Genomic DNA, 27,924 nt, shown 5'->3' on the forward strand with positions numbered 1-27,924 from the left:
CTGCAGCGGACCCTAGAAAATCACTCCCATTAACTAACTCTTCAGTTAACAGGGAGACTCCCAACTGCAGGAAGAGAAAAATCGATACAAATCCCATTTACCTTGCGCACCGAAAGGGAACTACATATCAACACAACAGACTAGTGCTGTTGCTTCACAGCGCCAGGGTCCCGGGTTCAATTCTCGGCTTGGGTCATTGTCTGTGCGGAGTCTGCATGTTCTGCCCGTGTCTGCGTGGGTTTCATCAGGGTGCTCCAGTTTCCTCTCTCAGTCCAAAGATGTGCTTGTTGGGTGAATTGGACATTCTGAATTCGCCCTCGGTGTACCCGAACAGGCGCCGGAATGTGGCGACTAGGGGCTTTTCACAGTAACTTCATTGCAGTGTTAATGTAAGCCTACTTGTGTCAATAAGGATTATTAAAGTCCCAATTCTAATCAAGAACTAGTAGGAATTCAATCCCAATAAGAATAAGAAAAAACGCGAACAGACATGAAACCCCAACAATGCAACGTGCCCGTCGACAAAGCCAAACGCCCAATTCCGTGCCCAGTGTGTCTTTTAACAAAAGAGTCTCCCTCTCCCAGCACGTCAAAGAACTCCAAAGTCACTCTAAGCCGAGCAGGATGGACCAAACCAAAGAACTACACTCTTTTATAGGGTGGCCTTGACTCCATTGAACGCGGCCCTCTTCTTTGCTAGCTCTGCACCCGCTCCCTGAAAGAACCTGATGATGGGGAGTTCCCACTTAAAGTCACGGTGTTCATTTGACCATCACAAGACCCTCCTTTTTTTCTTGATGCTATGGAACCTCACTATTGCCGCACACTATGGGCCTCGGCCGAAGTCTGCGATGGGCTCGGTCCAATTCAGGGGGGAACGTGAATCCTTCCTCACCCACCGTTTTGCAGAACATTGCCTGAGAAGTACGCCATGGACGCAAAGCCTCCAGCAACCCCACAATCCGAATATTTTCCCTTGTGGACCCTATTTTCTAGGTTATTCATGTTTGGTTCTGAAGATCTATTTGTTACGGTCATCGAAAGCCATCCCATTTCCAGCACGGCAACCCCAATCACTGTGGTCCGATGAGGACGCCTTCATACTTTTGATCGTGGCTCCCTGGACTTCCAACAGGCTGATTAGTTTTCCCGAGAGCTGCTGAAAATGGGGCCAATCTTCCGATTGATTTCTTGAGGTCTTCTGACAAATTCGTCAGTGCTTTTCAAATTCCTTAACCAAGGTCCCAGAAAGAACTTCGGCCGGTAGTCGAGTGGATGGAGAATCAGATACTGACTCCGCCATTTTACTTGTCAGTGAACTCCGAAGACGCCTCCGACTCTGTTGATGAGTTTCTGCTCCCAGCCGCCTTTTACTTGATCTTTTTGGACATTTCAGTCATAAAAGACCTCTTGCTACAAGAACAGTGGGTTTCCGAAGAATAAATGATCTGTGACACCAAGAAAAAGGGCAAAAACAACAGTACTCTAGAGGGAGCCACCTTGTGTGCATCTTCCCCCTACATCACGTCACCAGAAGTTCATTTCCCCACTTTTTGTTCGAAGCATTTCAGAAAAGCTTGTAGCGTGTGCGTTTCTGGTGGCCACATTATAGGACGGATGTGATTGCACTGGAGGATTCACCCGGATATTGCCTGGGATGGAACATTTAAGTTATGAAGAGAAGTTAGATAGGCTTGGGTTATTTTCGCTGGGGCAGAGAACACAGGGGTGACCTGATCGAGGTGTACAAGATTATGAGGGACATGGACAGGGTGGATAGAAAGCAGCTGTTCCCCTAGTTGAAGGTTCTGTTACGAGGGAACGCAAGTTCAAGGTGAGGGGGAGGAGGTTTAGGGGGGATTTGAAGAAAAACATTTTTACCCAGAGGGTCTGGAATGCACTGACTGGCAGGGTGGTAGAGGTGGGTTGCTTCACATCCTTTAAAAAGTATCTGTGTGAGCACTTACCACATCAAAACATTTAAGGCTATGGACCAAGTGCTGGCAAATGGGATCAGGTAGGCAGGTCAGGTGTTTTTCATGTGTCAGTGCAGACTCGATGGGCTGAAGGGTCTCTTCTGCACTGTATTAATCTGTGAAAAGCTTCACTCAACTAACTTCTGGGACAAAGATCTTAGTTTGTGAAGGAAGATTGGGCCGAAATCCAATAGTAAGAAGTCTTACAACACCAGGTTAAAGTCCATTAGAGTTTAGAAGAATGAGAGGTGATCTTATTGAAGGGACTTGACAGGGTGGATACAAGAAGGATGGTACGGGAGACTAGAACTAGGCCACACAGTTTAAGAATAAGAGGTGTCCCTTTAAAGACCATAAGACATAGGAGCAGAATTAGGCCACTTGGCCCATCGTGTCTGCTCCACCATTCAATCATGGCTGATTTTTTCGCATCCCCATTCTCCTGCCTTCTCCCCATACCCCTGATCCCTTATTAATCAAGAACCTATCTCTGTCTTAAAGCCACTCAGTGAATTGGCCTCCACAGCCTTCTGTGGCAAAGAGTTCCGCAGATTCATTACCCTCTGGCTGAAGAAATTCCTCCTCATCTCTGTTTTAAAGGATCGTCCCTTTAATCTGAGATGGTGTTCTCTGGTTCTACTTTTCCTACAAGTGGAATCATCCTCTCCACGTCCACTCTATCCAGGCCTCGCAGTATCTTGTAAGTTTCAATAAGATCCCCCTCATCCTTGTAAACTCCAATGAGTACAGACCCAGAGTCCTCAACCGCTCCTCATACAACAAGTTCTTCATTCCAGGGATCATTCTTGTGAATCTCCTCTGGACCCTTTCCAAGGCCAGCACATCCTTCCTTAGATATGGGGCCCAAAGCTGCTCACAATACTCCAAATAGGGTCTGACCAGAGCCTTAAACAGCCTCAGAGGTACCTCCCTGGTCTTGTATTCTCACCCTCTTGACATGAATGCTGACATTGCATTTGTCTTCTTAACTGCCGACTGAACCTGCACATTAACCTTAAGAGAATCGTGAACAAGGACTCCCAAGTTTCTTTGTGCTTCTGCTTTCCGAAACATTTCCCCATTTAGAAAATAGTCTATGCCTGGATTCCTCCTTCCAAAGTGCATAACCTCACACTTTTCCACATTGTATTTCATTTGCCACTTCATTGCCCACTCTCCTAGCTTGTCCAAGTCCTTCTGCAGCCCCCTTGCTTCCTCAATACTACCTGTCCCTCTACAGATCTTTGTATCATCTGCAAACCTAGCAACAGTGCCTTCAGTACCTTTTCCCAGATCATTAATGTGTATTATAAAAAGTTGGGGTCCCAGCACAGACCCCTGAGGCACACCACTAGTCACCGGCTGTCATCCTGAAAAAGACCCCTTTATCCCCACTCTTTACCTTCTGCCAGTCAGCCAATCCTCTATCCATGCCAGGATCTTACCTTTAAATACCATGAGCTCTTAACTTATTTAACAGTCTCCTATGCGGCACCTTGTCAAAGGCCTTCTGGAAATCTAAATAAATCACGTCCACTGGTTCTCCTTTGTCTAACTTGCTTGTTACCTCCTCAAAAGAACTCTAACAGATTTGTCAGACACGACCTCTCTTTGACAAAGCCGTGCTGACTCAGTCCTATTTTATCATGCACTTCCAAGTGCTTTGCGATCTCATCTTTAATAACAGACTCTAAAATCTTACCAATGACCGAAGTCGGGCTAACCAGCCTATAATTTCCCTTCTTCTACCTCCCTCTCTTCTTAAACAGTGGTGTTCCATTAACCACCATCCAATCCTCTGGGATCTCTGGGACTGAGATGAGGAGAATGCTTCTCTAAATGGGATGTTAGCAGGTGAAATTCTCTTCAGCAAAAATCAGTGGAGGCAGGGCCGCTGAATTAATTCAAAGTGAAGTTAGGTTCTTGATAGACAATGGTGTCAAGGGTTAGAGTCTTCGGGTTGTGGTGGACGCGCTGAAAAGTGGAGTTGGCCACAGCCGTGGTCACATTGAATGATGGAACAAGCTGAATGGCCGATTCCTGCTCCTAAATCCTGTGATTCTGTAACCGTTAATGCACTTGCATAACAAAAACATCTGACCTATCCCAGTTATACCATTTTCAGTTCACCCCTTCAACTGCAACAACTTGTTGGGAAAGAGTTTCAGATTCCCACTGCCCTTTGTATGAAGCTGTGCTTCCGAGCCTCAATTTGAACAGCTGAACTCTAATTTTAAGATTATGTCCCCTTGTTCTGCATTCCCCCCCCCCCCCCCCCCCCCCCCCACCACCACCAACAGAGGAAATAGTTTTGCTCTCTGTACTTCATCAAATCCTTTAATCATCCTAAACACCTCGATTCGATCACCCCTTAATCTTCTCCACTCCCGGGAATATAAGCCAGGTCTATGCAAGTTGACCTCGTAATTTAACCTTTATTAGCTGATGCACTGCCACCAGTGAGTTGCAGAAATTCCAATTTTAAGAAGCTAAATCCAGGATTACCTAAATGCAAAATGATGTGATGTGTCAGAGATGTGGTTATTGACCTATGCTTCGGCGCAACCTTGCTTTGCAGAGCACATATTGATTAGCAACTAGCGTTAATGGAATAAAACAATGCCTGTTCCTGCACATCTTGCAAACAGCGGCAAGAATCAATGCATTTTATGCTGCTTTGTTCACTTTCCCTATTTTCCCACATGACTGTCAATAACAATTCCATTAGGCCCTTTTCTCTTTGCCAATAAAGCAGTTACACAAATAGGATCCTGGCCGTTTCAAGCAGGCTAAATGCACTGTCACAGAGTCATACAGCACAGTAAAGGCCCATCGTGCCTTCACCGGTCAAAAACAATCAGTTAACTATTCTAACCCCATTTTCCAGCACTTGTCTGCTTTGGGATCGCAAATGCACATCTAAATACTTCTGAAATATTACGAGGACCTCTGCCCCCAACCACCCTTTTAGGCAGCGAGTTCCAGACTCCCATCACACTCTGGGTGGAAAAAGTTGTACCTCACATCCTCGCTAAAACTCCTGCCCCTTCCCTTAAATCTATGTCCCCAGGTCATTGATCCCTCCACTAATGAGAAAAAAATTCTTCCTGTCTACTCTATCTCCTGTCATAATTTTCTACATCTCAATCATTTCACTCCCTCAGTCTCCTCTGCTCCAAGGAAAATGAGCCTAGTCTACCCAATGTCTCTTCATAACTAAAACTCAATACCAGGCACTATCCTGGTAAATCTCCTCTACACCCTTTCTTGATGCCATCACTTCCCTCCAAAATGTGCACACAATATGCTAGCTGTGGCCTAACTAACATTTTAACGTTCTTAAACGTTATGCCTCGGCTAATAAAGGCAAGTATACCGTATGCCTTCTTAACCATTGTACCTACCTGCCCTGCTACCATGAGGTACCGGTGTACATGTGCACCAAATTCCCTTTGATTGTCAGTGTTTCCCAAGGTCCTGCCGTTCATCATATATTCCCTTGCCTTCTTTGTCCAGCCCAAGTGCATCACCCCACACTTATCGGGACTGAATGCTATTTGCCACTGATCAGCCCATCTGATTAGCTTGTCTATATCCTCGTAATCTAAGGCTATCCTCCTCACTATTTACCCCACCACCAATTTTGGTATCATCTGCGAACTTACTGATCAACCCTCCTACATTCAAATCTAAATCATTTATATAAATCACAAGCAGCGGGGTCCCAACACTGATCCCTGCTTGACCCCATTGGACATGAATTTGCAGTCAGAAAAGCACCCTTTTTCCATAAGACCATAAGACATAGGGGCAGAATTAGGCCGCTCGGCCCATTGAGTCTGTTCCGCCATTCAATCATGGCTGATATTTTTCTCATCCCCATTCTCTTGCCTTCTCCCCATAACCCCTGATCCTCTTATTAACCAAGAACCTATCTATCTCTGTCTTAAAGACACTAGTGATTTGGCCTCCACAGATTCACCACCTTCTGGCTGAAGAAATTCATCCTCATCTCTCTTTTAAAAGATCGCCCCTTTCGTCTGAGATTGTGTCCTCTGCTTCTAGTTTTTCCTACTAGTGCAAACATCGTCTCCACGGCCAATCTATTCAGGCCTCGCAGTATCCTGTAAGTTTCAATAAGATCTCCGCCCCCCCCCCCCCCCTTCATCCTTCTAAACTCCCAACAAGTACAGACCCAGAGCCCTCAACTGTTCCTCATATGACAAGCTGTTCATTCCTGGGATCATTCTTGTGAACCTGCTCTGGACCCTTTCAAAGGCCAGCTTTTCCTTCCTTAGATACGGGACCCAAAACTGCTCACAATACTCCAAATGGGGGTCTGACCAGAGCCTTATACAGCTTCAGAAGTATATCCCTGGTCTTGTATTCTAGCCCTCTCGACATGAATGCTAACATTGCATTTTGCCTTCCTAACTGCCAACTGAACCTACACGTTAAATTTGAGAATCGGGAATAAGGACTCCAAAGTCCCTTTGTGCTTCTGATATCCTAAGCATCTCCCTATTTAGAAAATAGTCTATGCCTCCAATTCTCCTTCCATCACTTGCTGCTTCCTGCCACTCAGCCAATTCTAGTTCCAATTTTCCAAATTTTGTTGGATCCCATGGGCTCTTACCTTCGCTATCAGTCTCCCATTTGGGACCTTATCGAAAGTCTTGCTGAAGTCCAAGTAGACTACGTCAAATGCATTTCCCTCCTCTACAACACCTGGTCACCTCTTTGAAAAATCCACCAAGTTGGTCAGATAAGTCAGGCTCCCTTGATCCAAGATTGAGAGTGACTGCATGTAAGCACATGAGGATGTCCCACTTCTTGAGCTGTGCTGAATTAGTTAATCTCAAACTGGACACATTAAGGAAAACTGTCTTCTGTGCTCCAAAGTCTTGTCAGAGGCTTGATACCTCAATGCAATTGCACCTACCTTCACTGCACTTGGGGTGAACCCAATCATGTTTTTAAAAATTCATTCATGGGATGTCAGTATCGCTGGGTAGTCCAACATTTGTTGCCCACCCTGAATTACCCTTGAACTGAGTGGCTTAGAGTCCGAGGTTTACAGTATGGAAACAGGACCTTCGGCCCAACTTGTCTCTGCTGCCCAGTTTTTAACACAAAGCTAGTCATTTGGCCCATATCCCTCTATTCCCATATAATTGTCTTGCTCGGCCATTTCAGAAGACACTTAAAAGTCAGCCATACTGCTGTGGGCCTGAAGTCTCATGTGGGCCAGACCAGGTATGGACAGCAGATTTCCTCCCCTTGGTGAACCAGATTGTTATTTACAGAAATACACAATGGTCATCATTAGACCATAATGACAAATTAATTCCCCCATCTGCCATTCTAGAGCATTACCCTGGATCTCTGGATTACTAGTCCATTGACAATACCACTGCCTCCGTGCCATGTCTGATCCTCAACTAAGCTTCAAACCCATCCCCGATGCACATCCTATAACCATTACAAGCACCTATATCCTTTGGTTCCAGAAAGACCAAAGTTCTGTCTGTCCCAACCTTCAGTGTATTCACCAATGGAGCATCCACAACCCTCTGGGCTAGAAAATTCCAAAGATTTGCAATCTCCTCACCAATGCCTGCATCTCCTCCAGGCCTAATCTACTCCCAATACTTCCATCACCATCCTCCCAAACTTCACCTTGAAGAGATTTCAGCTCATTACTCCATCGCCCTTATCCTGTTCTATGAATGCAAGTTGCTATGGCTTCCATTGACTCGCCATGTCATGTGAATTCCAGTTTCTTTCTCAATGTTCACTGTTTGTGCACACTACAATCTTCAAAATTGTGGTTCTGACTTACGGATCACACTAAGGCCTCGCTTTATCTCTGCCGCCTCAAATTCTACATCCAAGTTTTTGTCCTCGTCCAAATCTAGTATGTTGCACCTATTTCGCAAGGCATTCAGCCATGGCTCCGTGCATAGTGACCTCGCATGTTCAGCCAGAGGTTTGTTGGTTCAAGTCCCAGTTCAGAGACGTAAACACAAAAACCTCGGCTGACATCCCAGTGCAGTAGTGAGGGAGTGCTGCACCGTCCAAGATACCATCTTTTGGCTGAGACCTTAAAGCAAGGCCCTGTGTGCCCTTCAGGGTGAATGCCAAATGACCCATGCACTGGCAGCGCAGGGAGTCATTCCCACTCCTGAGAACATCTCTTATTTGGTCATTGTCACATTGCTGTTTGTGGCGGTTTACGTGCAAGTTAGCTGATGTGCCTCCTGCACTTTAAAAAGCGCTTCAGTGGCTTTAAAGCACTTTCAGACATCCTGATGGTGTGAATGAAGCTACATAAATGCAAGTTCTTTTGATATTTGCCTCCAAATTAACATTATACAACCCTGGAATTCTCTTGACCCATCTTAGTGAGCCTTGTTCATAACGCTTTCAATCATCTCTAATTCGGCCTCCTTCCCCTCCCACACCTATTCCATGTGTGCCACATGAAGCAAAGAGGGATACTTTGCTAACTTACGACCCTTGCATAAACGCTTGTGCTTGAGCCAGGGAGAGGGAACCTGTTGGGGGGCACTGGCATCTGATAAGGGCATGATCAAATCGGTCACAAAATCCCTGCGATCAAACAGCTGAGTTCACGCATGGAGAACGGCTGAGGTAGCAGAAGGCCCCTTCAATGCTTCCAAGAGGGGAGAAGAAAATCATTTGGCAATATAAAATAACAGGAATTGGCGGCAACAACTTGCCTGTCTCATTTAAGTTTGTCTATCTCCAGTCACTTTGCTGTTCAGTGCCCCTCTCTGCACTTTTGCTGTTAGTCACAACAAGTGAATTGCTCCAGTGGACTGATCATTCTGTGAACTGTACTACTTTGAAATTTAGCAATCGTGACAGATGCAAACTAAATCACATGGCATTTCATGGCACTTGTTTCTAATCAGTCCTGCCATCAGAATTGCACGCCATAATGTTAGTTGGGCACGGAATTTATTGTACGCTCAAATGTCATTCTTACATGGATATAAGATTGTGATGGCAGCATGAATAGAGTAATTACAAAGCTTATTGGAATTTTCACAGTTGGCAGGTCAAAGGGTGAATTTCCTCTGTGTTTTTGTCTCGTACTCTTTATCAGCACGGAGAGAATTACACACACGTGCACGTGCCTACTGCTGTTGCACAATATTGGCAACTTGCATTCCAAACATAGCTCTCGCTCGCTCGCTCCCGGGAGTGTTTCCCCTTCCGACTGTTCCGGCCTCAACAAAATTCCTGTGGAGGAAGTGGGGGGAAATGTAAGATGTAAAGTAAAGTACCAATTTAGCTTAGCTTCTGTTTCTTAAACATGCGCCATCACTTTCCTTCCAGGAACCTGTGCCAGATGAAAGCGCAAAAGCACCCTGTGAACTAGCTTCATGTCTGCAACTTCGTCCCGCATCGCTTAATGGCCTTGGCTAACAACAATCTCTCAACAATCTAGCAATCTCAGATTTAAAATTAACTACTGATCTCGAATCGCGTGGCTGGTTTAGCTCACTGGGCTAAATCACTGGCTTTTAAAGCAGACCCAAGCAGGCCAGCAGCACGGTTCAATTCCCGTACCAGCCTCCCTGGTACAGGCGCCGGAATGTGGCGACTAGGGGCTTTTCACAGTAACTTCATTGAAGCCTACTCGTGACAATAAGCGATTTTCATTTTTCATTAGAATACTACTATTTGTGGAAAAGTTGCCAACTGCTACCATCCTCTGCAGTATGAGTGTTTCTGACTCTAGTTTTTTAGGTATATATTCTAGTTCCAACAAAAATGGCCTCTCTCTATCTAACCAACCAGGTCTTCATAAATAACTTGGAAACTTCAATCAAACCACCCCTAAACGTTCGGGAAATGCAACCCAAAATTGTGTAAAGGGCAATAATGCTGACCTAAATTATTATTATTTTTTAAACTGGTAACTTAACTGGTCATGGCACAGTGGTTAGCACCGCTGCCTCACAGTGCCAGGGATCCGGGTTCAACTCCGACATCGGGTGACTGTGGAGTTTGCACGTGTTCTCCGTGTCCGCGTGGGTTTCCTCCGGGTGCTCCGCTTTCCTCCCACATCCAAAGGTGTGCAGGTTAGGTGGATTGGCCTTGTTCATATTGCCCAAAAGGTTAGGTGGGGTTACAGGGATAGGGGCAGAGGATTGGGCCTAGGTAGGGTGCTCTACCGGAGCAAGGGCCGGTGGAGACTCGATGGGTCAAATGGCCCCTTTCTGCACTAGAGGAATTCTATGAACTTAGAGTTCAGGTGGCATTACGGTAAATCTGTGCAGATCTCTTCTTCCATGCCCAGCGCCAGAACGAAAGATTCGAGGTTTGGTCTAATCAGGGTTTTGTGTAGCTTTTTTCTTTCTTTATTCTTCCATGGGCGTGTTGCTGGCTGTGCCAGCATTTATTGCCTATTAATTGCCCTTGAACTGAGTGGCTTCCTGGGTCATCCCAGAGGGCAGTTAAGAGTCAACCACATTGCTGTGGGGCTGGAGTCACATGTAGGTCAGACCAGATAAGGATGGCAGGTTTCCTGTCCCTATGGGTTTTTACAACGGCCAATGATAGTTATCATATGAACTCCCTTGTGCTCTAGCAAGTGCATTCCTTCAATTATGTATTGTGTTAATAATTTGACATTGGTGCACTTTGCATGGGAGGATGAAACTTGCTATCTGGAGCTACCTGTTTTGGTGAGCTGCACAGTGGGAAACCATGCCTCGCTTTTACACTGGGTGCCAGGCTGACCGGTCAATGCATAGTTTCCCTTGCGCTGCTTGCTCCCCACCAATCCCCCAACAAGCCGTTGACAGTGCTTGAATTAAAGGAGATGCCTGCTGGAAGTGATGTTGGACCCACATTCTTTGGGCTTCATAATTTGCTCTTCCTGATGTTTCTTGTCCCAGGCCTCTAAATGCATAGGGCCAAATATTAGTCTGCCAGGATGCACAGAACCAACATTAACATCTTTTTCAGGCCTACATGATAATGAAAATCGCTTATTGTCACGAGTAGGCTTCAATTAAGTTACTGTGAATAGCCCCTAGTCGCCACATTCCGGCGCCTGTCCGGGGAGGCTGGTAAGGGAATCGAACCGTGCTGCTGGCCTGCTTGGTCTGCTTTAAAAGCCAGCGATTTAGCTCAGTGAGCTAAACCAGGCCCTCTTGCACCCATCTTGCAGTCAGCCGAAAGAGGGGAGGTCTTTATAACCATTAACGGTTCTGATAGCATGAATGCAGAGTGTTTACACTTGAGAAAGAGCAAAACTAGGCCAATATTAGATAGTCGTAAAGGAATAAAAGCGAGAATTCAGAAGAAACCTCTTTCCCCAGGGAGTAAACGAATGTGGAGCTCACTACCACTGGGATTAAGGGGGAAACTGGCTAAGCAGACAAGGGAGAAGGGATTTGAAGATTATGATGAGGAATGATGGGAGGAAGCCTGATCGGCTGGAGCGCAAATTGGTTGGTCCTAATAACTTCTTTCAGTTCTGTGTGTTGTGTGTGAGCATGGGGAGGGGGTTGCCAGCTCCCAGAGGTCAGTTAACTGATCCCAAAGAGCTTGACCAATAAGATAAAACGGCTTTAATTCTGCAGTGCACCACATGATCCTATCACTGCTCTCCGTTCAGTCCTAAGCATGCTGTCTGTTTTATCTCACTTGTGGATTAGCTTCTTTTCATTTTATATCTTGCAGATTGCCTACGCCGCAGTCGATTGCACTAAAGGACAGAATCACGAGTTATGCAAGCAGGAAGGTGTGGAGGGATACCCCATGATCAGCTATTACAATTATGGCAAATTTGTGGAGAGGTACAGTGGGGAAAGAGCGGTGAGTGCAACATTCTTCTAGGAGGAGTCGGTGTGAGGCGGCTCCAAGCTAACACGCCTAATGGTTGGCACTGATTTAAGTCAGTACTCTGGAGGTGGTTTCTGAATCTGGCTGGTTCACTGTTTCCAGGCATCACTGTTGATTGACCAGCTAGTGTAATGAAACCTGCGGTGGGTAAACTGGACATGGTGGGCAGCTGTTGTCCCCTTTTGGCTCCAGATGTGTGTAAGCCAGCACGCTAATAGGTGCCAGCTGTGACCCAGTGGCCAACACACTCCGTTCTGAATCAGAAGGATGTGGGGGCCGAACCTCACTCAGGCACTTGAACACAAAACCTAGCAGTACTGAGGGAACGCTACATTGTCAGAGGTTCTGCTTTTTGAATAAGTGCCTAAATTGAATCCCTGTCTGCTATCAAGTGGAATTTATTTATTTTATTCGATTGGGATGTGGGCATCGCTGACTGGGCCAGCATTTGTTGCCCATCCCTAATTGCCTTTGAACTGAGCGGTTTGCCGGGCCATTTTGGAGCGCATTTAAGAATCAGCCACATCGCTGTTGACCTGGAGTCACGTGCGGCAGATTTCCGTCCCTAAAGGACATTAGCGAACCAGATGAATGTTTACAACAATCAGCAACGGTTTCATGGTCATCATTAGGTTTTTAATTCCAGATTTTTATTAAATGCAGATGTCAATATCTGCTGTGGCTGGATTTGAACCCAGGTCGCCAGGGTCTCTGGATTGCTAGTCAGTGACGATGCTACCACGCCATTGCTTAACCTTAGTGTAAAATATCCCATGACACTGTTCGGGGGTGGGGGGGTGGGTGAAATCTCTCTTGAAAGTTCACAGAACTGGAGGGTTCTGTCTCCACAGACTTGCTGAGTATTTCCAGCATTTTCAGTTTTTGTTTTGAATTCTCCCTGGTTCCCTGGCCGACATGTTTCTCAGCCAAGGTCACTGTCACAGACACTATCTGGTCATTTACCTCTTCTGCACGTGGGACACTGCTATTCACAAATTGGCTGCCTCGCTTTCTGCTCTTCAAAAGCACTTCATTGGCAATAAAGCACTTGGACATTCTGAGGTCGTACAGGTCTTTCTAATAAGCGAGTGGTCCTAGCCTGAGACCCAGCAGGGGACATTCAAGTAGCCCTCCTGGGCAGCGCGGTTTTAGCTCAGTAAATCCTTCCCAAGCCCCAACTGTGCATAATATAGGCCAAGTCGCATTTCGTAAGTGGAGTGCATCTCTTTGGGGGGGGGGGGGAGAAAAGAGAGCACCGACCAGTCAATATCGGGCAAAGAAAAGTTCTACCTGTGGAGCGCACTCGGTAGCTTGGCTCAAAGATTTTAAGTCTGGCATTTATCATTCACAGGACTCAGCCTGAAGAAAAAATACTGCACGATAGAGCAATTTTCAGATCAGTAAATTGCCAACGTCTTAGATACAAGTGACCTGCAGCCACGCAGGATTGAGCAGTTCGGTCTACTCACAGAAATTACATTTTCAAATAACTTCAGTCATTCAGAGACATAGGTTTTCATCCTGTAAAATATTTTATTTTTAATAATAGGCATTTGTATGCTGCCTTTCCTCAACAAAACGCTTCACAGTTCGAATTATTTTTGAAAATACAAATAATGAATTCGTTCTGGTATGGACAGGTTGGGGGGGGGGGGAATGGTTTTGAAAAAAGATTAGATTCTGCAAATGTAATTCCTGCTCTGTGAAAAGCTGCCTCTTCCTTACTCATTGTCCATTTTTGCACTCTTTTCCACAGAGCTGGGAACTTCATGATGAGTTTTTGTGTCTGTTTAATTTTGTTGATGACCTCCTTTGATGGAAAGAACCAAATGCGGACTCTGCGAATAGTTCAGCAACCATTGAAACGCCTATTCTGAGAGCCGCTTTATATTCCAGATTTATTAAAATCCTTGGTGGAACTTGAACCCATGTCCCCAGAGCATTAGCCTGCATCTCTAGGTTACTAATCCTGTGACGTCACCATTGTGCCATGATCTGCCCATCATGCTTCCCATTTGCGTGACAATTAATACTCAGCCAAACAAGGAGTCATTGAGAGAAATCACCAGAAGCTTGGTCAAAAAAGTAGGTTTTAGGGTGTGCAGTAAATCGTCCAGCAGAGGTGGCAGAAGAGGCTTCTGGGAGATGTCAACTCGGTCACCTCGACCTGTGATTGGCTGGTGACTGTCAAGTAGTTTTACTTTTCTTTTTTCTCTTGCCATTGAGTTGTTGTAAGTTAACATAAAGGTTAAGTCATGGCAGGAGAACCCAGATTCGTTGTATGCTCCTCTTGTGCAATGTGGGAATTCAAGGACCCTTCTGGTGTCCCTGGCTCTTCCGCCTGCAAGAGGTGTGTCCAACTGCAGAACAGGGCTCCCCTGTGGTCAACTCCGTCCAGTGGATACTGTTGGGGGAGGTAGTTCACCAGGGGAAGGTGGCAGCAGCCAGGTTCATGGCACCGTGGCTGACTCTGCTGCACAGGAGGGCAGGAAAAAGAGTGGCAGAGCGATCGTGATCGGGGACTTAATGTTAAGGGGAATGGACAGGCGTTTTTGCAGATGCAAACATGATTCCAGGATGGTATGTTGCCTCCCTGGTGCAAGGGCCAAGGATGTCTCGGAGCGGCTGCAGGACATTCTGGCAGGGGAGGGTGATCAGCCAACTGTCGTGGTGCACATAGACATCAACGATACAGGTAAAAAATGTGTTGAATCCTACAGCCGAATTTAGGGAGTTAGGAGTAAGAACTCAAAGATAGTAATCTCAGGATTGCTACCAGTGCCACGTGCTAGTCAGAGTAGGAATATCAGGATGGATGAGATGAATGCGTGGCTTGAGAGATGGTGCAAGAGGGAGGGATTCAAATTCCTGGGACATTGGATCCGGTTCTGGAGGGGGTGGGACCATTACAAACCGGACAGTCTGCAGCTGGGCAGGACTGGAACCAATGTCCTCAGGGGAGTGTTTACTAGTGCTGTTGGGGAAGGTTTAAACTAATGTGGCAGGGGCATGGGAACCGATGCAAGAAGTCAGAGGGAATTAAAGTGGGGACAGAAACACAAGGCAGTAAGGGGAAAAGTGAAAGGTAGAGAAACCAAAGTCAACAATCAAAAAGGGCCACAGGGTACAGTGACTATGGAGAACTCGCTGAATGGGCCCAGGAAGGCTAAGAGAAATAAAAGACAGGGAGAGTGTACAAAACATGACCGGACAAATGATCTGAGAAAGCAGGTCAGAAAGCAAGGGAAGTCTATATTAAACTGCATTTATTTCACTGCAAGTGGCCTGATGGGCAAGGCCAATGCACGCAGGTCGGCACGGTAGCACAGTGGTTAGCACTGTCGCTTCACAGCTCCATGGTCCCAGGTTCAATTCCCGGCTTGGGTCACTGTCTGTGCGGAGTTTGCACGTTCTCTCTGTGTCTGCTTGGGTTTCCTCCGTGTGCTCCGGTTTCCTCCCACAGACCAAAGATGTGCAGGTTAGGTGGATTGGCCATCCAAAATTGCCCTTAGTGTCCAGAAGGGTTGGGTGGGGTTGCTGGGGATAGAGTGGAGGTGTGGGCTTCAGTGAGGTGCTCTTTCCAAGGGCCGGTGCAGCCTTGATGGGCCGAATGGCCTCCTTCACTGTATGTTCTATGATTCTATGAAGGCATGGATGGGTACATGGGACTGGGGTTTTATAGCTATTGCTGAAACATGGCTAAGGGAGGGACGGGACGGGTTGCTCAATGTTCCGGGGTACAGATGCTCTAGGAAAGATAGAATAGGAGAGGAGGGGGAGTTGTGGTTTTGATTAAGGAGAATATTATGGCAGTACAGAGAGAAGATATATCCAAGAGTTCACCCACTGAGTCTATATGGGTAGAACTGAAAAATAAGAAGGGAGAGATCACTTTGATAGGACTGCACTATAGGCCCCCGAAATCAGCGGGAAATCAAGAAGCAAATATGTAAGGAGATTACTGCAAGGAAGATAGGATGGGAATAGTTGGGGACTTTAACTTTCCCAGCATTAACTGGGAAAGCCATAGCATTAGAGGCTTGGATGGAGGGAAATTTGGTGAGTGTATTCAGGAAGAATTCCTCATTCAGTATACGGATGGCCGACAAGAGATGGGGCAAAACTTGACCACCTCTTGGGGAATAAGGAAGGGCAGGGGCAGTGTTAGTGAGGGATCATTTTGGGACCAGTGACCATAATTCCATTAGTTTTAAGATGGCTATGGAGATTGATAGTTCTGGCCCAAAAGTTAAAATTCTAAATTGAGGCTAGGCCAATTTTGATGATATTAGACAGGAACTTTCAAAAGTTGATTGGCAGGCAAAGGGACAGCTGGTAAGTGAGATGCTTTCAATAGTGTGTTAACTAGGGTTCAGGGTATGCACATTCCTTTTAGAGTGAAGGGCAAGGGTGGTAGACATAGGGAACCCAAGATGACTCTGGGAAATTGAGGCCCTGGTCAAAAAGAAGGAGGCATATGACATAATAATAATCTTTATTGTCACAAGTCGGCTCACATTAACATTGCAATGAAGTTACTATGAAAATCCCCGAGTCGCCACATTCCGGTGCCTGTTCGGGTACACAGAGGGAGAATTCAGAATGTCCAAATGACCTAACAGCACGTCTTTTGGGACTTGTGGGAGGAAACCGGAGCACCCGGCGGAAACCCACGCAGACACAGGGAGAACGTACAGACTCCGCACAGACAGTAACCCAAGCCGGGATTTAAACCTGAGACCCTGGCGCTGTGAAGCAACAGTGCTAACCAATGTACTACCGTGCCACCCATGCCATGCACAGGTAGCTGGGATCAAGTGGGCCCCTTAAAGCCTATAGTAGTTGTCGGAGTAGAGTTGAGAGAGAAATCAAGAGGGAAAAAAGGGGACATGAAATTGCTTTGGCAGATAAAGCAAAGGAGAATCCAAAGAGCTTTGACAAATACATAAAGGGCAAAAGTGTAACTAGGGAGAGGGTAGGGCCTCTTAAGGATCCACAAGGCCATCTGTGTGGGGATCCACGAGATGGGTGAGATCCTAAATGTATATTTCTCATCGGTATTTACTGTTGAGAAAGGCATGGATGTTAGGGTACTTGGGTAAATAAATAGTGATGTCTTAAGGAGTGTACATATTACAGAGAAGGAGGTTCTGGAAGTCTTAAAGCGCATCAAGGTAGATAAATCCCTGGGACCTAATGAAATGCATCCCAGGACGTTGAAGGGAGACTAGGGAGAAAATTTGGGTCCCCTAACAGAGATATTTGAATCATCCTCAGTCACAGGTGAGGTGCCTGAAGATTGGAGAGTAGCAAATGTTGTGCCTTTGTTTAAGAAGGGCTACAGGGAAAAGCCTGGGAACTACAGATCTGTGAGCCTAACGTCTGTGGTGGGTATGTTGTTCAAAGGTATTCTGAGAGACAGGATGTACAGGCATTTAGAGAGGCAAGGAATGATTACAGACAATCAGCATGGCCTTGAGAGTGGAAAATCATGTCTCACGAATTTGATTGAGTTTTTTGAAGGGGTAACCAAGAAGATAGATGAGGGCAGTGCAGTCGACGTTGTGTACATGGACTTTAGCAAGACCTTTGACAAAGTACTGCATGTTATGTTGTTGCATAAGGTTCAATCTCACGGGATCCAGGGTGAGGTAGCCAATTGGATACCAAATTGGCTAGACGACAGAAGACAAAGGATGGTTATAGAGGGTTGTTTTTCAAACTGGAGGCCTGTGACCAGCAGTGTGCCTCAGGAATCAGTGCTGGGTCCACTGTTATTTGTTATTTATATTAATGATTTGGATGAGAATTTAGGAGGCATGGTTAGTAAGTTTGCAGGTGACACCAAGATTGGTGACATCGGGGACAGTGAAGAAGGTTATATAGGATTGCAACAGGATCTTGATCAATTAGGCCAGTGGGCCAATGAATGGCAGATGAAGTTTAGTTTAGATAAATGTGAGGTGATGCATTTTGGTAGATCGAATTGGGGCAGGACCTACTCAGTTCATGGTAGAGTGTTGGGGAGAGTTATGGCACAGAGAGATCTAGGAGTACAGGTTCATAGCTCCTTGAAGGTGGAGTCATAGGTGGACAGGATGGTGAAGAAGGCATTCGGCATGCTTGGGTTTCATTGGTCAGAACAGTGAATACAGGAGTTGGGGCGTCTTGTTGAAGTTGTACAAGACATTAGTAAGGCCACACTTGGAGTACTGTGTACAGTTCTGGTCACCCTATTATAGAAAGGATATTATTAAACTAGAAAGAGTGCAGAAAAGATTTACTAGGATGCTACCAGGATTTGCTGGTTTGAGTTATAAGGAGAGGCTGGATAGACTGGGACTTTTTCCCTGGAGCGTGGGAGGCTTAGAGATGATCTTTTTTTTTAAATTTAGAGTACCCCATTCAATATTTTCAATTAAGGGGTAATTTAGCGTGGCCAATCCACCTACCCTGCACATCTTTGGGTTGTAGGGGCGAAACCCACACACACACGGGGAGATGTTCAAACTCCACACGGACAGTGACCCAGAGCCAGGATCTAATCCGGAACCTCGGTACCGTGAGGCAACAGTGCTAACCACTGCGCCATTGTGCTGCCATGGCTTAGGGGTGATCTTATAGAGGTCTATAAAATAATGAGGAGCAAAGATGAGGAAGATAATCAACATCTTTTCCCAAAGATAGGGGAGTCTAAACTAGAAGGCATAGGTTTGAGGGGAGAGATACAAAAGGGTCCAGAGGGGCAATTGTTTCACACACAGGGTGTGAGTGTCTGGAACGAGCTGCCAGAGGCAGTAGTAGAGATGGGTACAATTTTATCTTTTAAAAAGCATTCAGACAGTTATATGGAAAGATGGGTATAGATGGATATGGGCCAAATGCAGGCAATTGGGACTAGGTTAGTGATAGAAACTGGGCGGCATGGACAGATTGGGCCGAAGGGCCTGTTTCCATGTTGTAATGGGTTGGGGAGGGGATGTCCAGAATTTGGAGCTTGGATAGCTAACAGCAAGGTTGCTTATGATGAGGAGAAAGAAATCATCAGATGTGCAAGACTAGAATTGAGGGAACGCCGAGATCTCTCCAATTTGTAGGGTTGTCGGAGGTTATGGAATCAGAGAGGGGTTAAAAAAGAATCAAACACAAGACTGAGAATTTTAATTCCAGTTTATCTGCTAGGGTCATTTGAATGATCTCAACTTTCTGGAAGGTAGAAGATGGACAGGCGAGCATTGAAATAGTTGAATCCAGCGATAATAAAAGCACGATGAAGGCTTTCTCAGGAGATGGATGGACTGAGGCAAGAATGGAGGAGTACGATGTTATGGAGGTGTAAATGGTGGCCTTTGATAGAGAAACGGGTCAAATGATTATTCCCATCACCGAGCATTAAGCCATTGTTTCCAGAACTGTCATTGACCTAGTCTCCTCTGGAGATCTTCCCTCCACAGCTTCGACCCTCAATCTCCCAACCCCAGAGAGCCCGCTTCCACCCCCTCCCCAAAATCGACAACCAGGGCTGTCCCGGTCGGCCCATCGTGTCAGCCTAATCCTGCCCCACCTAACTCATTTCTTCCTATCTTGACTCCATTCTCTCCTCTTGTCCAGTCCCTTCCCACCTACATTAGTGATTCCTCCGGTGCCTTACATCATATCAACAACTTACAGTTCCCCGGCACTAACCGTCTCCTCTTCACCATGGATGTCCAATCCCTCTATACCTCCATTCCCCACCAGGATGGTCTGAGGGCTTTCCTCTTCTTCCTCGAACAGAGGCCTGAGCAATCGCCATTCACCAACACTCGTCCGTCTGACTGAACGTGTCCTCTCACTGAACAATTTCTCCTTTAACATGTCTTATTTCCTCCAAACCAAAGTTGTGCTGTGGGCACCCACCTGGGTCCCGGTTTTGTCTGTCTCTTTATGGGCTATGTGGAACATTCTTGTTCCAGTCCTACTCCAGCCCCATTCCATGACTCTTTTACTGATACATCAACGACTGTTTCGGTGCCGCTTCACGTTCCCATTTGGACCTGTAAAAATGTATTAATTTTCCTTCCTATTTCCACCCCTCACATGGTCCATCACCGACACTTCCCTCCCCTTCCTGGACCTTTCTATTTCAATTTCTAGGAATAGATTCTCCATTAATATCCATTAGAAACCCACTGACTCTCACAGCTACCTCGATCATAGCTTGTCACACTCCACATTCTGTAAGGACTCCATCCCGTTCTCCCAGTTCCTTTACCTCAGTAGCATCTGTTTGATGATTCCACTTTCCAAAATGGTGCTGCTGACATGTCTTCATTCTTCCTTAATCTTGAATATCCACCCACTGGTCACCAGAGCTCTCAACTGTGTTCAACCCATCGGCCGCACCTCTGCTCTCACCTCTTGCCCTCCATCCTAAAATCACGATAGGGTCCCCCTTGTCCTCACTTTTCACCCCACCAGCCCCAGCATTCAAAGAATCATCCTCCGCCAGTTCCACCAATACCAGCATGATTCCACCACCAAACATCTTCCCCTCACTCTCCCTATCAGCATTTTGCAGGGACCGTTCCCTCTGGAATACCCTAGTCCACTCCTCCATCACCCCCAATACGTCACCCTCTTCCCACTCACCTTCCCATGCAATCGCAGAAGGTGTAACACCTGCCCCTTTACCTCCTCCCTGCTGACCATCCCAGGGCTTAAACACCATTTTCAGGTGAGGCAGCGCTTCATGTGCACCTCCTTCAATCTGGTCTATTGCATTCACTGTTCCCAGTGTGGTCTACTGTACATCGGAGAGACTAAATGCAGACTCGATGATCGCTTGGCAGAACGCATTCAGCCCGTCTGCAAGCAGGACCCAGACCTTCCTGTCGCTGCCATTTCAACTCCCCGTCCCGCTCTCACATCCACATGTCCGTCCTTGGCCTGCTGCAATGTTCCAGTCAAACCCAGTGTAAGCTGGAGGAACAGCACCTCATCTTCCGATTAGGCACGTTACAGCCTTCCGGACTTAACATTGAGTTCAACAATTTCAGACTGTGAACTCCCTCCTCCACCTTCACCCCATTTTTATTTCTATCAATTTATTTTTTATTTCTTCTATTGCTCTGTTCTTCCATCACCCCCCCCCCCCAAAAACTTGGCCAATCTGTTCCCTGTTCCTAGTTGCCCTTTAACACTGCTCACCTGTGTTCTGCCATTCACACATTCTAATCTCTTAATATACCACTATCAGCACCCTTCTTAGCCTTAATCACCTCCATTTGCATTCCTTTTGTCTTTCTGTCCACGACACCGTTGTCAACCTCCACCTATCGCTACATCTGACCGTTTCCAGTTCTCTTTGGCTTTGGCAAAGAGTCATCCAGGCTCGAAACGTCAGTTCCCTTCTCTCTGCGCAAATGCAGTATTTTTTTTTTTGTTGCAATATCTGATATGAATCCTGTAACCTTGGTTAGAGTAGTGCTATGGACACAATTGACCTATGAGCTAGAAATGGGAAAATTAGGCCTGGTTCCCACTCATGATAACTGTCCATCAACCTTTCCTGGAATTTCATTTGATTAGATTTATTGTCACATGTACCGAAGTACAGTGAAAAGTATTTTTCTGCGGCCAAGGGAGTGTACACAGTACGTACATAGTAGACAAAAGAGTAATCAACAGGGAACATTGACAAATGGTACATCGACAAACAGTGATTGGTTACAGTGCGGAACAAGGGGCCAAACAAAGCAAATGCACGAGCAAGAGCAGCCGAGGGCGTCATGAATAGTGTTCTTACAGGGAACAGATCAGTCTGAGGGGGAGTCGGTGAGGAGTCTTATAGCTGTGGGGAAGAAGCTGTTCCTATGTCTGGATGTGCGAGTCTTCAGACTTCTGTACCTTCTGCCTGATGGGAGGGTCTGGAAGAAGGCCTGGGTCTCTGATAATACTGTCTGCATGTGCTAAAATCTTGGTGGTAACAGGGATCAGGTTAGTGTGTGATAACCACCGACACCACATGTCAGCCTGCTGTTGGACAAATAGAATCATCAAATGTTATAGCAGAGAATTGGACCATTCAGCTCATTTTTGTTTCAGAAAAATTCCAATACAAACTCACGTTTTTAGAAATGGATTCTGGTTCCATCATTGTTTCTAGTAAAGCACTCCATCTCCGTCAAATCTCCTCCTAACCTTCAAACAAAAGCAAATACTGCAGGTGCTGAATATCAACATGGAAGATGCTGGAAAGCGCCTGGAGAGAGAGAATTAGTTATCATTTCAGTCCCTGTAACTCTTCTACAGAACTTTACTTTATTCCTTCTAACCTTTGCTGAGAAAGGCATTAATTTAGCTTGAAGTTCCTCACAAATAAATTCTCATTTGTGAAATGTATCTCTTCTGCCCCCGTCCCTCTAACTCGAGATAAGCAGAGAGTAATTAACATCACTGGTCATTGAATATATTCACGGCTGAGTTAAGACAAATTCTTCATCTGTAAAGGAGTCTCGGGTTATTGGGGACGGGACGGGGGGGGGGGGGGGGGGGGGGGGGGGGGGGGGAGTCTCGGATTATTGGGGACAGGGGGGAGTCTCGGGTTATTGGGGACGGGGGGGGGGAGAGTCTCGGATTATTGGGGACGGGGGGAGTCTCGGGTTATTGGGGACGGGGGGGGGGATTCTCGGTTTATTGGGGACGGGGGGCAGTCTCGGGTTATTGGGGACGGGGGGGAGTCTCGGGTTATTGGGAACGGGGGGGGAGTCTCGGATTATTGGGGACGGGGGGGGGTCTCGGGTTATTGGGGACAGGGGGGAGTCTCGGGTTATTGGGGACAGGGGGGGAGTCTCGGGTTATTGGGGACAGGGGGGAGTCTCGGGTTATTGGGGTCGGGGGGGGAGCCTCGGGTTATTGGGGACAGGGGGGAGTCTCGGGTTATTGGGAACGGGGGTAGTCTGGGGTTATTGGGGACGGGGGGGGAGTCTCGGGTTATTGGGGACGGGGGGGTGTCTCGGGTTATTGGGGGCGGGGGGAGTCTCGGGTTATTGGGGATGGGTGGGGGGGAGTCTCGGGTTATTGGGGACAGGGGGATGTCTCGGGTTATTGGGGACAGGGGGGGAGTCTCGGGTTATTGGGACAGGGGGATGTCTCGGGTTATTGGGGACAGGGGGATGTCTCGGGTTATTGGGGACAGGGGGGGGGGAGTCTCGGGTTATTGGGGACGGGGGGGGAGTCTCGGGTTATTGGGGACAGGGGGGAATCTCGGCTTATTGGTGACGGGGGGAGTCTTGGGTTATTGGGGACAGGGGGGGTCTCGGGTTATTGGGGACAGGGGGGTCTCGGGTTATTGGGGATAGGGAGGGGGTCTCGGGTTATTGGGGACAGGGGGGAGTCTCGGGTTATTGGGGACAGGGGGGAGTCTCGGGTTATTGGGGACGGGGGGTCTCGGGTTATTGGGGACGGGGGGTCTCGGGTTATTGGGGACGGGGGGGGGAGTCTCGGGTTATTGGGGACGGGGGAGTCTCGGGTTATTGGGGACGGGGGGAGTCTCGGGTTATTGGGGACGGGGGGATCTCGGGTTGTTGGGGACGGGGGGGAGTCTCGGGTTATTGGGGACGGGGGGTCTCGGGTTATTGGGGACGGGGGGTCTCGGGTTATTGGGGACGGGGGGGTCTCGGGTTATTGGGGACGGGGGGTCTCGGGTTATTGGGGACGAGGGAGTCTCGGGTTATTGGGGACGGGGGGGTCTCGGGTTATTGGGGATGGGGGTGTCTCGGATTATTGGGGACGCGGGGGGAGTCTCGGGTTATTGGGGACAGGGGGGAGTCTCGGGTTATTGGGGACAGGGGGTCTCGGGTTATTGGGGACGGGGGGGGTCTCGGGTTATTGGGGACGAGGGAGTCTCGGGTTATTGGGGATGGGGGGGTCTCGGGTTATTGGGGATGGGGGTGTCTCGGATTATTGGGGACGGGGGGGAGTCTCGGGTTATTGGGGACGGGGGGTCTCGGGTTATTGGGGACGGGGGGTCTCGGGTTATTGGGGACGGGGGGGGTCTCGGGTTATTGGGGACGGGGGGTCTCGGGTTATTGGGGACGAGGGAGTCTCGGGTTATTGGGGACGGGGGGGTCTCGGGTTATTGGGGATGGGGGTGTCTCGGATTATTGGGGACGCGGGGGGAGTCTCGGGTTATTGGGGACAGGGGGGAGTCTCGGGTTATTGGGGACAGGGGGATGTCTCGGGTTATTGGGGACAGGGGGATGTCTCGGGTTATTGGGGACAGGGGGGGGTGTCTCGGGTTATTGGGGACGGGGGGAGTCTCGGGTTATTGGGGACGGGGGGAGTCTCGGGTTATTGGGGACGGGGGGGGTGTCTCGGGTTATTGGGGACGGGGGGAGTCTCGGGTTATTGGGGATGGGGGGGTCTCGGGTTATTGGGGACGGGGGGGAGAGTCTCGGGTTATTGGGGACGGGGGGAGTCGTGGGTTATTGGGGACGGGGGGAGTCGTGGGTTATTGGGGACGGGGGGAGTCGTGGGTTATTGGGGACGGGGGGAGTCTTGGGTTATTGGGGACGGGGGAGTCTCGGGTTATTGGGGACAGGGGGGAATCTCGGCTTATTGGGGACGGGGGGGTCTCGGGTTATTGGGGACGGGGGGGGGGAGTCTCGGGTTATTAGGGACGGGGGGTCTCGGGTTATTGGGGACGGGGGGGGTCTCGGGTTATTGGGGACAGGGGGGTCTCGGGTTATTGGGGACGGGGGGAGTCTCGGCTTATTGGGGACGGGGGGAACTCAGGTTATTGGGGACGGGGGGAGTCTCGGCTTATTGGGGACGGGGGGGGGGGAGTCTCGGGTTATTGGGGTCAGGGGGGAATCTCGGGTTATTGGGGACAGGGGGGAATCTCGCGTTATTGGGGACAGGGGGGAATCTCGGCTTATTGGGGACGGGGGGAATCTCGGCTTATTGGGGACGGGGGGAATCTCGGCTTATTGGGGACGGGGGGAATCTCGGCTTATTGGGGACGGGGGGGAGTCTCGGGTTATTGGGGACGGGGGGGTCTCGGGTTATTGGGGGCGGGGGGGTCTCGGGTTATTGGGGACAGGGGGGTCTCGGGTTATTAGGGACGGGGGGGTTTCGGGTTATTGGGGACGGGGGGGGGGGTCTTGGCTTATTGGGGACAGGGGGGAAGTCTCGGGTTATTGGGGACGGGGGGGGTCTCGGGTTATTGGGGACGGGGGGGAGTCTCGGGTTATTGGGGACGGGGGGGGGAGTCTCGGGTTATTGGGGACGGGGGGGTCTCGGGTTATTGGGGATAGGGAGGGGGTCTCGGGTTATTGGGGATAGGGAGGGGGTCTCGGGTTATTGGGGATAGGGAGGGGGTCTCGGGTTATTGGGGACAGGGGGAGACTCGGGTTATTGGGGACGGGGGTCTCGGGTTATTGGGGACGGGGGGGTCTCGGGTTGTTGGGGACGGGGGGGGGGTAGTCTCGGGTTATTGGGGACGGGGGGGTCTCGGGTTATTGGGGACGGAGGGGAGTCTCGGGTTGTTGGGGATGGGGGGGTTAGTCTCGGGTTGTTGGGGTCGGGGGGGGTCTCGGGTTATTGGGGACGGGGGGGGGAGTCTTGGGTTATTGGGGACAGGGGGAATCTCGGCTTATTGGGGACGGGGGGGTCTCGGGTTATTGGGGACGGGGGGGGGTCACGGGTTGTTCGGGACGGGGGAGTCTCGGGTTATTGGGGACGGGGGTGGGGTGAGTCTCGGGTTATTGGGGACAGGGGGGTCTCGGGTTATTGGGGACGAGGAGTGTCACGGGTTGTTCGGGACAGGGGGGGAGTCTCGGGTTATTGGGGACGGGGGGGGGGAGTCTCGGGTTATTGGGGATGGGGGTGGGAGTCTCGGGTTATTGGGGACAGGGGGGGAGTCTCGGCTTATTGGGGATAGAGGGAAGTCTCTGCTTATTGGACAGGTGGGGAAGTGGAGTTGTGGCCGCCGTCAGATGAACCATGATCTTATTGACTGGTGGGGTAGGTGCGAGGGGCCAGATGGCCTACTCCTTACTCCTGTTGAACTGTCGGCTGTGAGGCAGTGAGAGGGAACAGAGGTGAGAAAGGCAAGGGGGGGAAATTTCCTAACAAATCCTCACATAGAATCACTACAGAGAGAGGAGATTCCATGCTGGCGTGAGTATTATGCAGGAATGTTTTGGAGAAAGTGTTTCAACATCTTGAATCGCAGCTTTTTTGGCTAATTTTAAAGAAAACAAAGGACTGGATGATGCAATGGATTAGGCATTCTGGGCAGCAATCCAGACTCTTCTGCTGGCTGTAAGATTCACACGTGCAATGTGCTTGGGCGGTTCCTAGCAGACTAGAGAACGATAATAGTATTGCCTCTTAATTCAGCACCAATTCCTCTCACTCTACCATCATGTTTAGAAGAGCTATGGAGTGAGAAACGGCATGGGAAATGGGCGAAGGTACTGGTAAAGTCTCCCAAGACCATGTCTGGGACAGGTTGCTGAGGCATATGAGACAGTTTTACCCTGCTGTATCTTGTCTGAACGCTTTGATACTGGCCCAAGGCGAGTGTGATTTATTCCTCATTAGTAACGTAGTTCCACCCAACAAACACAACTTCCACAAGGCAAGGAAGCTATGCTTCCGATAGCTGAGCTTAATGTTGCATCTCTGCAATCTGGTAAAATCTTGCTGAGCTTTAGAGTTGTGAGCACTCTCTTTAGCTGCTCCCTGGGATCTCGGGAGAACGTCTTTGAATCTTTCCTACAGAGCTTGCAATTCTCCTGCACAAACTACCCGCAAATTGTTTGGGTGCAAAGTTTTCTCTGTCAGAGGAACGGCTTAACAGAGTTACAAAATATTGATTGGGTTTCCTTTCTGAAATGAAATGAAAATCGCTTATTGTCACAAGTAGGCTTCAAATGAAGTTACTTCCATTTGTTTCCTTAGGGAGCTGCTTTCATTGAATACATCAGAGGAATGAGAGGGCTGGACCATGAGAAGATTGCAAAGAGGAAAGAGGAGTTGTAACGTTGGATACCTCAAGCTTGCCACTGCACTGTGAATGGTCCCTACTCTCATCACTGAAACAACCCACTTTCTTAGACTGAGAGCTTTGTTTTTTTTTAAATGAAAAGTGCCCAATTATTAAAGAAAAATGTTGTAATAAGTGGACCACTCGCAGTTCCTTTTTTTAAAAGGACCGCACTCTATAATGAGACGAATACAACTAGAGTTTCAGTACCACCTTCCTCACTGTTGTGTCCAAGTACAATGCTTGTAACTAGTGATTGACTAGTACAAAAGCATCCTGGTGCCAGTGTTGTCAGTGCCCCTACTGACTGCAATATTCCAGTTTCTAATGACTTTTTAAACAAGATTTTAAAAAAGGTAGGGGGTTCAATAAATGCAGGATAAAGCCATTCCTTCAAACAGCTTGGAAGACGGAAGTGTAATTATGCCTCGACTGGGAAGCGAGGCTTAAAGCATCCGCCTTATTAGCTGCGCAAGAATAGACCAACCTTGTGCTGGACCAATTACAGCCAACAAGCAGTGGAACTGGACTTCATCACCGATCACTAGCTCGTCTTCTATGCAAATATTTTGTAGTTGTGGATTTTCTGTATTAAGGTCCACCAAATCGGCTGAGATTGCCTAATGTTGCCAGGTTTTTCATTTCGGGCTGGGGAGGTTTGGGGGTTAATGTCTTGGAGGGGGTAGGTTAAAAGTTTTAATCAAATTGCTCAGGGATGGCACGAGGAAGTTCCAAAAGAAAATAGCACGTCAAATGTGATTATTTTTTAATTCTGAGATTATTTGGGATGCTAAATTAAACAGGTAGGAGATCAGAGAAAATGGAAATGATCATGGGTATAATTATAGACTTTGTGTATTGGTCTAGTAATGACTGATTATTTTTGGATTGCATGTTGAATATGGAAGGTGATCTTTGCTGAAAAATCTAATAAAATGTTCTTGTGTTTCACTTGCCCTGGTTTTATATATTCCGCTACTGACCAAGCTCCCATGGACCGAACATATGGTCCCTTGTATATAAAAATAT

The 27,924-nt window shown here is 48.1% G+C and overlaps 1 protein-coding gene across 2 annotated transcripts in view; it reads left to right on the forward strand.

Annotated features, from left to right (window-relative positions):
* pdia5 (protein disulfide isomerase family A, member 5) overlaps positions 1-27,846 on the forward strand; it is a 161,436-nt gene extending 133,590 nt beyond the window's left edge. For both annotated transcript variants that reach the window (XR_005459822.1, XM_038790082.1), the window contains 2 exons: positions 11,700-11,834; positions 26,811-27,846. Coding sequence is in view for 1 of the 2 variants with exons in the window: in XM_038790082.1 (XP_038646010.1) it covers positions 11,700-11,834; positions 26,811-26,891 (216 nt within the window). In the remaining variant the exon portion in view is untranslated. The remainder of the gene's footprint in view (positions 1-11,699; positions 11,835-26,810) is intronic.
* The last annotated feature ends 78 nt before the right edge of the window (positions 27,847-27,924 follow it).

This window comes from Scyliorhinus canicula, chromosome 2, assembly GCF_902713615.1.
Source record: "Scyliorhinus canicula chromosome 2, sScyCan1.1, whole genome shotgun sequence".
In the NCBI taxonomy this organism is placed as follows: Eukaryota; Metazoa; Chordata; class Chondrichthyes; order Carcharhiniformes; family Scyliorhinidae; genus Scyliorhinus; species Scyliorhinus canicula.